At 35.4% G+C, this 10,956-nt stretch overlaps 1 protein-coding gene across 1 annotated transcript; it reads right to left on the bottom strand.

Moving 5' to 3' along the window:
• Nucleotides 1-3,027: 3,027 nt before the first annotated feature.
• Nucleotides 3,028-8,380, bottom strand: LOC117106265. The gene is made up of 2 exons (XM_033247625.1): nucleotides 8,211-8,380; nucleotides 3,028-4,649 (listed from the first exon to the last, which is right to left on the bottom strand). The coding sequence occupies exons 1-2, from the start codon at nucleotides 8,316-8,318 to the stop codon at nucleotides 3,906-3,908; spliced, it is 852 nt and encodes a 283-aa protein (XP_033103516.1). The 5' UTR covers nucleotides 8,319-8,380; the 3' UTR covers nucleotides 3,028-3,905.
• Nucleotides 8,381-10,956: the final 2,576 nt, after the last annotated feature.

The raw sequence follows: 10,956 nt of genomic DNA, 5'->3' as shown, positions 1-10,956 counted from the left end.
ACAGACAGGACATCGTCTAACAAAAATATTTGTACAATCCATATCACTTTAAAAATTAAAAACAGACACATGACCATATGACCTTCCATTATGCAATGGAAGGTCAGGACGGACCAGTGATAGCACAAGTGAGCTTAGCTGTTGCAAGTGGTCCGGCCAGCGATTTTTTTCGTAGATGCCTAGCTGTAAGACCATGCGGTGTAAATCGAATTATGCGGGAGGTTGATGAGAAATTATGCTCGATTAAGCCTATTTTGTCTAATTTTGGGAGAGGGGAATGCTATGATACCGTCCCAATAATATGGCCTAAAACCACTCTTTTAAAACAACTTGATCAGTAGTTAATACAACAAACTTTAGGGAATTCTCAGACATGTATTTAATGACATTTTATTTTTTTTCTGATATTATTTATATAGATTTCACAAAATGGAGGTGGAGATAATTCGATTGTCTGAAAACCATGACGGCACTAAGGGTATGGCAATGGTTCAGGGGTAAAGCCTACTAGTCACCAGAGCCATTTTCCGGAGTTTAGAGGTTCTAATTCGATTCCATAGAGACATGGTGTATCAACAAATACAATAGAAAACAAATAAGTATACACATCTATTGTACCGTAATACAGTTGGCGTAGGCGGAGGCAGTACAGCCATTGCAAAACACCGGTGGGGCCCAGGGCTATTGCTACTTAAATTTTCCTCTCAGTATAACAGTAGGGTTTAGAGGCCATAATTATTATAGATTATATTCATTACAATTTACCTATTTAACGTACCATCAAACACTGAAAGTAGGATGACTTTTCAACAAAGATTTTTAAAAAAAAAAAAAAAAACAAAAAAAAAAAAAACATGTCATGAGTAGCTTTGTATCTGTTGAATAGAATCAAGGTTATTCTCTTCCATTACGTATTTACGATTATGCTTCGTACGACCAGGGAACGGTGAAGATTCGACGGTACGATGCACTAACATACTTTTTGAAAGCACATTTCTAAAGCAATTGAAATATCGGCACGCTCGTTTTTGTTTGATAGGCCTATTGGTTTAACAATATTGTGCACGTTTTTGAATCACGTAAGTCCGGTCATTATACCCTCTTGCTCACAGAAGAACAGTCAGCCGCCTCCCTTTGTTTATTTTATCGATATGTTATTGGATTCCTGATGATGACATAACTAATGTCGAAATATTGAATCCCGACACGATGGCGTGCATTTCGATACTTGGAGTATGCATTATACTATGTTATTGGATTTTGTTCATATGGTTTATCTGATCTCGTTCCACCAGGGTACAGTTAATTTAACTGTTCCGTGGTTCCACCATTCAAATCTTTTGCCCGTGTCGCGTGCTTCTCATTACTTTACTTTGTCAAAGCCGAAGTGCAGAACCAAGCAATTTGAAAGAACTTTTTCCCAGAGCTGCGGCTTTGTGGAATTCCCTACCTGAGGACTGTTTCACGGAGGAATATATAACCGTACTTGTTTGCTACAGTAGTGAATCTTCATCTCATTCACTCTGAAGTCGTTATATAAATTTTGCATGATTGAGACCTTTTTCTTTTTGTCCTAATTTTGTTACTTTGTATCTAGCCTTTACCTTGAGTAGCTTCTAGCCTTGTATTTGGCGATTTCCATTAAAAACAAAAGAAACAAAACAAAACAACAACAACAACAACAACAACAAAAATAAATAAAACAAAACTTCATGAATACGTTTTACTTCCTTGCAATCAGGTTATTATTGTCAATAATTATACTGAGTATAATAATTGTCAATAATTATAATTTATCGGAGACCAATAGGCCCTAAACGATATGATTTTTTGACTATATTTTGTTTCTTCATATCCTTGAATATGCCTTGGGTTACAGGCACTTGTTTTACTTTATTTATGTTTGCCCAAACAATCAGCGTCGCCGAAAGCTGTCAGCATAGAAACCAAGCTTTGTAGGATTTACACTTTTTTTTTATATATAAGAAACAGTAAAATTTTGCCCAGGGTCAGTATTCTTATTTAAGGCCGATTTCAGGCTCACAATGTTCTTATTTTGTTCTCATTTTTACACACTTTTCAAACATAGAAAATTATTATTTCATAGTCAGTATATTACTTTACTGTATTATAGTGGGTAGTACATAGTAATACCTACTGCAAATAAGGTACAGATAGATTTGTTGGTTTTCAATTTAAAGAAAGTAAAATCCTCATTTGACATTTTACCACAGCCTCAAATTTTAAGAGATTTCAGCCTCATTGTTCTTATAAAATGTGTTCTTATAATATATAAAAAAGTGTTCTTTAATTGTCTGGTTTTTTTTTCATCGTTTGTTTTGTGTGTATAACGTGTGTGTGTATGTGATTATTAGACTGAATAAATTGCATCAATCAACTATTTTAGAAACAAGCAAAAACACAAGAGCGACCGCTCACCGGTCCGCGCGTTAAACTGAGGTTACCATTCATCTTTTAACGCTTCGGGTTGCACCTTTCAGACGAGGCTTTTAGTTGACACTATAAAAACATCCTCCATGCTTAAACACAGTACACAGGGGTGAGTGGTCCAGCGAAGCTCATGAAAATTTTAACAATTTAGGGGTTTTAAAGGCTTATTTAATCGATTTTAGAGTCTACTTATTTGTAGAAAATACATAATTTTTTCCCCCGACGAATTGTGCTTTTTCTCCCTCCTCCCACCCCGCTGGCGCCACCCCTGACAGTACACTGTGGCATAAGTTATTATATTGCTTTTCGGCAAGGGCATAATTGTCATTACTACCACTAACAGAAAAAACATAATGTGTAAAAAAAATAAATAAATACATTGAATTAAAGACGGGATTCAAACTCACGACCTTTGGTTCCTTAGAACACATCGTTAACCTACCGCGCCTTCCATATGCTATGTGGTAATGGCAGTAACGTACATGGGGTCCGCCGTACGCGGACCCAACAAGAAGAAAAAGTGAGGTTCTGGGGTCCGCCGTGCGTCCGCCGAAAAACGTCAAAATATAGACATTGTACATATTTCAGGTATCGTTTTATTATATTGAAAGTAAGGTGACCAATACTCTTTGAGCCATTTGGTCAAAATAGAACTTTCTCTTTCTGGGAAAATGGTTAATCTACTCCCCTTATCCCATTATCACAACCCTCCACCAAGTAGGCCTTTTTCAACTACATATTCCATTATGGTGATCACATGGATGGATAGACATATGTTACGTTTCATTATGACACGAAAATAAATGACATAGTAAAGACAATTGCAGGAAAGTTACGCTATTGACTAGATGAATTATGCTAAACTTAGATGCACGATTTATTATTTTTTTATACAGTATAACTATTTGTTACATTTATAAGTTTTATATATAGGCCTATAAATGTATATGTTACACGTCAATATTATATAAGTGAACTTAGGGAAACTCGCAATGTCTTAAAAATAGTATAAAAAGTTCCAATCCAATTCGGATTTGTGTAAACGAATAGAATTTTTCTCAAATTCCCTTAAAGGAATAGGTAAATTTCTTTAACTGAAATTCTTGATAATTAAACCAAAAGGGATGTAATAAATAATAAAAAAAAAAAAAAAAAAACACCCACCAATTAAAAAATAATTTTGGTTCAATTATCAAGGATTTCAATTCAAGGAATTTACCGGTTTCTTGTTAGGCCCCTAAGGAAAATTGAAAAACATTATATGAAATCGTATAACAAAATTATATGTTTTACTTGTTCGGTGTTCTTCTTGTCCAACTACCCTTTATATATGGAATACGTTTTGTTTGTTTCGATTATCATAATTGTGTTAAATTATAATTGTTCAATTAGTATACGCCTTCCTAATTCCCTCTAACATTGCAAATTTAATTGTTATAGTAACAGCGTAGGCCTCAACGGAGGGTAGAAGCTTTGCCTTCAATTTTTTCCTTCTTTAACAACATCAGTACACGTTGCAGTAGTAGTTCCTTCACTGCCTCCTCGTCATTATCTTCGATTTCGTTTGTGAAAGATGACGTAGTTACCACTTTGGCATTTGTTTGCTGGACTTCAGCAGTTGTCCACCTTGGTCCATCGGTCGTTTGATTTGGCACAGAAGTTGTCAGTTCATGTTCAGAAGTCGTGGGCTCCGACTCGGGGGTAGTTGGATTCGGTTCAATGATTGTTGTCGTTTCTACTTTTACGTCAGTTTCTTCTTTACTCTCAGTTTCTTCTTTACTGTCAGATTCTTCTCCTTTATTCTCTTTCTCATCATTAAAAATTTCAAACAACCACTCGACAACGTCGTAAGCATCATATTTTTTTGTGTCTTCGTTAATGAGTTTGTGATATGCAGTTAACATCTTGACGAGCCTATCGACTTTTGGATCACTCATGCATTGGACAACCACAATGTTATATATGTAATCACGTTCCGATAGTCCGTGTGTAGTTGCGTACCGATACGACTTGAAACAATTGACGATATGTTGAATGTAGTTGTCGTTGGCAGATGACTTGGGAGTCGTTGGTGCCATTGTCGTTGGAGCCATTGTCGTTGGATACTTAGTAGTGCTTATGCCATTAAATAGTGACAGTAACTCTGAGTACAAACTCTTTACTTCCATTTCATACTCCAACTCATCAAGTTCACGCTTCTATAAGATACAATGAATCAGAGAGTATAAGAATAATGGTTTTAACCATATGGTTTATATTAATATTAAATACTACAAGAAATATTCAACTTATTAAATCATGTTCAAAAGATATGAAACATCAATTTCTTAAATGAGAGAGTACGGACGTTTTCTTGTCATAACTGTAAGACTCGTAACAGTGCATGTGGTTAAAATATGTACCAAAACCTGATGAAGAAATGCAATAATTTCTGTTTTCTATTTCTATTTTACTGCAATCAGTGAATAGAATAAACTGTAAGCATATTACACTATCGATACACATCCCTTCATAAGCTTGGTTTTCATACAATTGCTCACCCTATCGGCGACTGTTCGGAAGGTTGAACCTGGTTCAACTTGACCGATTGCGTTTCAGACGAAACAGGGTGCATTGCTAGCCCTACGTAATCGGGAAGGCACCCCGATTCGTCTACAACGCAATCGGCAAAGTTGAACCAGGTTCAACCTTCTCGACAACTGTCGCCGACAGGTGTATGCTACTCCTTCTTCGTAGCAAACCACTATTAGACGTGTTACTAGAAACAAAAATTAATGAACAAAAATGATGGGCATGATTTGAAGTGTCTACCAGAATGATAGTAATAAAAGTCAGCATTTTGATACCGGAGTGATGTTCCACCTGAAGATTAAGGATTTGTTTCCATAGAATCGCTACACTGTCTACTCTACAAACGTTACACTGTGCAATTTTCCCCGTCGCAATCGACAAGGCTCCCCATTTGACCGACCAATGAGCGTCATAAAAACCTGTCGGTGATAGCAAGATTTTATGGAAACAGACCTTATTGACAGCGGTGGTCCAAAAGCGAGGCTTCTAAATGGTATCGTTACTTCTTTTAAATAACAATAAGAATCAAATTATTGATCCTGAAACAATTATCACTCTTTTTCTAGCAATAAAGCCACACTAGATTTTAATTTTACCAGAGCATCCAGAGAGGAACGTTAAGTGGTATTGTATTCAAATCAGAGTCTTACCTGCTTTTGTCAACATTATAAACAAAATTATTGGATCACAGTAATTGTTCTTATTTAAAAGGTAATTTTTCTTTTATTTTGCAAAGATCTTTTTAGTATTAGATATTCAATTTTTTATTATATGGCATTATTTTTGACCGACTTGGGCTTTACAGACTGGATATCATCACCATAGACTGTTAAACTTTTTTATAATCTTGTCATTTGAATAGTTAGTTATGTGAAGTCATCTAGTAATAAATTGTTGACGCCACCTTGCAATCTTTGTAAGCATTTATTTATTCCATTTAGGGTAAGCCCATGAAGTTAAAAACTGATTTCCGAGTATTGTACACTTTATGGTCCATATGTAATATACCATTAAATACACACCAAAGTAACACATATTATGACATTGAAAAACTTACCTAATAAATTATTTTAATATTATTTATTAAATATGTATGCATTTGGTTATAGGTTTAACCAGCTAACCATTTTAAGTTAAAATACAATCATAAATACATTTAGCCTAATATCTGTCTAAATAACAATTTGAAAGTGTTGCATCTTGCATAATCCAACCACAACGTTCACAATCGCGAATGTTATAAAAGAAAATGAAGATTGCAATTATAACTTTAAAGTCATAGTAGAAGTTTCCTCCTTAGATCCAATTATGATATTTTGTTCTAAGTAGCCCATATCATGAATTATGCTATTGCTATTTGGCTATTTAAAATTGTTTTGACATTAGATAATGTTAATGGTGAGTCATTGGCATACATAAATAATTTACAGTTTTGAGGGATACAACGTGGTAAATCGCTTGTGTATCATTAAACAATTAACACTAGTAGGCCTGGACCCATTGATCTGTGTGGTAGGATTACTTTAGTGTTTAATGGAAGGAGCTTCTATATTTAACCACTCAAATTCATAGACTGACTACGATGTAAACCAATTTATTGACATAGTCATACTTTTATGTTTGTCCAGTAACGCTTTACTTAATAAAAGCTGTACCGGTCATTTCTCCACGTTCTATTGTCTGAGAAACTCATTGGTAACAATAGCGTACAGTACTTTCTGTAGAATGTAAAGGCCAATACCCTGATTGATAGCAAGGAGTAGGGTTATTTTTTTTTTTATCGAAGTATGAATGAACTACCGAGGTGGGGTGGTAAACGTTACAGTTTTTTTTTTATTATTTCACATTTCATGGAAACATTGCATTGCTGTCAAATTCATATTCACGCGGGGTGTCATTATTAGCTATCACAATCTCTGATTGTGGAAAATTTTACTTAATTAATTATGTCAACACGTGTGATCATCGAAATGTTCTATATTTTAGGAAAATAGAATGTGGGGCTACTTTCTGTGGAATGTAAAGACCTAAACCCTGATTGATAGTGAGGGCTATTCTTATTGAAGTATGAATCAACTACCAAGGTGGGGTGGCAAACATTACTGTTCTTTTTTATTTCACATTTCATGGAAACATTACATATTGCTGTCAAATTCATATTCACGCGGCGTGGCATTAGCTATCACGATCTATGATTGTGAAAAAATTTAATTAATTATGTCAACATGCAGAGCTCCGAAATGTTCTCCATTTTAGGAAAAATAAAATGAGGGGTATCATTTGTGTTGTTAGGAAGAACCTCTTTTAAACTTAATTTTCCACTAAAAAAAAAATGAGTCGCCTTTATTTTCTTCGATGGTTGTTGTAAAGTATTCACCTTTTTGTACGGATTTAATTTTTAGTAACCGTGTTTTGCATAGGCTCAATAAACCAAATAATGAATGTTTCCTATGGGATAAATTATTCCCATTAGGCCTATGTGAACGAATATTCCATTTTACACACTACTCATTCTTGAAAGGAAAATCGACCTCCCACCTCAGAAATTCCATTTCCACTTACTGTAAGTATTGTCTATTTTCTTGGGCATGTATATGAGACGCCAAGTTCGGCATCATACTAACATTAATAATAATTCCTGATAAAGTAACATCAATACGCACAATTTAGTCAAATCGCACCTTATTCCTTCGTACGAATGAACAGGGCTTCCAACAATAGCATAACATTGACAATTGATGTCAGTCAATGATAATTACGATTAATTAATGTGGAAAATTCTTTCGACTGAAGTTTGGTAGAAGAATTTCGATATGATTCGATATACCTCTTAATTCAAGAGTTCCATTTACAATTGTTTGTTTTATTATAACTTTTAAGGTGTTTTTGGCACGTACGCCTAATATATAAAGGTCTTGGTGCCTAAATCCTGAATCTGTTATCGGTAATTATTTCGGTCATTATGTACGGACACATAATTAACGCAAATAGGCCTACTTTAAACACAGTAGTGGTGACCGGCCAATTGGACATTTTTCAGATGTTACTTATAATATTTTTCATGATAGTGAATGGGCCTAAAACATGCCTCTGTTGATCTGTTGTCAACACTTATGCTAAGCAACATTTAGCAGATAGGCCTATCTAGGCCCCTACTTGAAAATAACTGGTATGAAATTACAACTTACCAAATACTCCCTATCAGTTTCTTCATTGTTCAGCCTGTACGCTCCACAAGACGACAGTAATACCGCACTCAAAATAGCTACGCCTGATACAACACCTTTAAGCGCCATGATAGCAGCTAACTCAAAAGAAGTCAAACAGAATGTAGCTCGCCTGAAAAATAAACCTGACTTTAATTGTGGACTTCATGGTTCAGCAATCATATCTTGTATACACAGTACTCTAAAGTCTTTTTATTCTTTTCAATGCGGCTACGTAGGAGTGAAGTGAATGACAATACTTTCAGCTTTTACACCTTTTGTTAGATATTCCATAGATTTAGTATTTTTTAATTCAGTAACCTTGCCTTACGATCCACCCTTTGACGTACCAAAAAAATACAAAGGCTATGGTAATTGTAAATCTATATGCATTGTATTTTCTTTTATTTCCGTATAGCTGGTTGTGATGTTCGAATAGAATACTTATAGTAACTTCATGTTTTTAATGACTTTTTAGGTCAAATACAGTTGCACACTGTGGGTAGGCATACTCCATGTGAACGTCGGTGGCACTGTATAAATGCTTGCATTTCTTTTATGTCCCTATGATGATGTTTAAATAGAAAAAATGTGCAATTTGTTGTAATGACTTTTAGGTGGAATATGAGGCAGCGTAGGAATACTCCAGGGAGGCTGTGAACGTCGGTGGTACTTGGGTCTCTTTTTGCTATAGTGGGCAACATGAATCATAGTAGAACTCAGTGGTGCCGCCAGATTGCTCTGATGAGGAGAGAGGGGGGAGGGGGGCTGGAGGTGGGGCAGTCTGGAGTCCGACGAGAGCGTCATGGGGTTTTCCCCAGGAATTATGACAATTGAGGGCTTTCAAAAGCCTATTAATTAATCTAGCAATTGAATATATAAGAAATATATGTCTCTCGACGAACCTAGCGCTTTTTCTCCCTGACCAGTGTGGGAGCAACTCTCCGCGACGGGGTCCTAATGTATATATCTCTCGACGGATTAAGTTTTTTCTCCCTGATCAGTGTGGGGGCACTCCGACGGGGGCCCACTGGAGCAAACCCTGGTAGAACCTTTGGGAAATCCCTATTAAAGGGACAGTTTACCTTAAAACGAATATGAAAACTAGTCTACTAACCAAATTATTAAGGGGACATCTCTTTTAAGGGGACGGGACACTTTCTGACTGTGCCAAATGGTCAATTTAACACATATTCCACCCTAAGGGAACATTAATTTTGTTTTATCCTATCGATTACGACAAATTTAATAGAATACCGTAAAACCTCGAACTGAAGCCCAATGGGCTTAATCTCGACCCGTGAAGCCCATCTCGAATCGAAGCCCCCTCTTTATTTTGCAAAATAAGCCTCGAAAAGAAGCCCATGGGCTTCTTAACAAGATAGCATAGGCCTCTTTTCGAAAGATAGTACGTGTCACACTGTACATGAATTAAAAAAAAACTAAATAAATGAAAAACCAGCTTAGTTTATACAGTAGTTTATGTGATTTAATGCCAGTTAAATATACTATATGATATTATTTGATGTTACCGTGGCCTTATTTATTCATCATAGTACAAATTCACAAAATTTACAGCAATCATTTTGAAAAAATACAAAAATGTAATAAAAGCGGGTGAAACCCCAACAAAAGAAAGAAAAAAAAAAACAAAAACAAAAACCGAAAACAAAAAAGCAATGAGAAAATTAAGACACGTGGGTTCATCTCAAGGGACAATGAAAAATAAATCGATAAAACACTCTAGAACATTAAAAAATAGTCGTACGTATGGAATAATTAAGTCGTGCGTAGTTTTTCTTCGTGATTTAATACTGGAATTGTTTTTCAAGGCAACAGCTACAAGTTGAAAAAGAAGGTGGGTTTGGGGTTCGCCCCCCCCCCCCCCAAAAAAATCTTTGCTTTATGTCTGGAAATTTACTCTTCTGAATCCTCTGTTAACTTAGTATTTTCTGTGTGATATTTATTATACTGTATTACTTACGAATAGACCTAAAGAAGTCTAAACTTTGGAAAATTAGGCGATATTGAGGGTGGGTGGTCTGAGGGCCTTACGCCCAATACCAGAAACGTGATATTCTGGTATTGAGAGACTTGTAAATGAAAACCCTATAAATTAAGTTTTTAACTGTATAATATTTAATTTCATTACAAATTTTCGGATACCCTTGATCGAGTTGAATAGCTTGGTGGTTAAGATGCTTGCTTTCCAATCAATGGTTATGGGTTCAATGTCTATAACAATTAAGCATGATTTTTCTCACGACTAGAACAAAAGCATCATTATGATGCCCCAATTTGAAGTGTTACTATTATGGGTCTAAGAAGCCCCATTAAGTAGATTAATAATAGCATTTAAAAAAAAACAAAGAAAGTCAGCAAATTGACATTCAAAACACTGACATGAATACATGGGCGTAGACCACCAGTCTTCAGAAGTTAAAACTCCACTTTCCAAAGCGAGTGGGAATTAACAACAATTACGAATAACACTCATGAGTTTGTTCCAATTTTTTCTGTGCGCATTTATAGAGAAAACCGGGTAAGAAGAATGGTTTGCGTGTCGATCTATTTCGACTTATGGTACCACGATTTTACGAACAACTCCGATGTTACGTTCACTTAGTTTCGCCGTTGACGACATGATAAATTAAGTATTTTCTGTACCTTATGTTAACATTCACCTTCATGTTTGTGAAATAAAAATGTTCCATTACTATCACGTTTA

This window comes from Anneissia japonica, unplaced genomic scaffold (genome assembly GCF_011630105.1).
Source record: "Anneissia japonica isolate Jap-2015-1 unplaced genomic scaffold, ASM1163010v1 scaffold1356_len1145284_cov175, whole genome shotgun sequence".
Taxonomy (NCBI): domain Eukaryota; kingdom Metazoa; phylum Echinodermata; class Crinoidea; order Comatulida; family Comatulidae; genus Anneissia; species Anneissia japonica.
The sequence above is the reverse complement of the archived record's forward strand: the minus strand, read 5'-3'. Positions and strand labels throughout refer to the sequence as shown.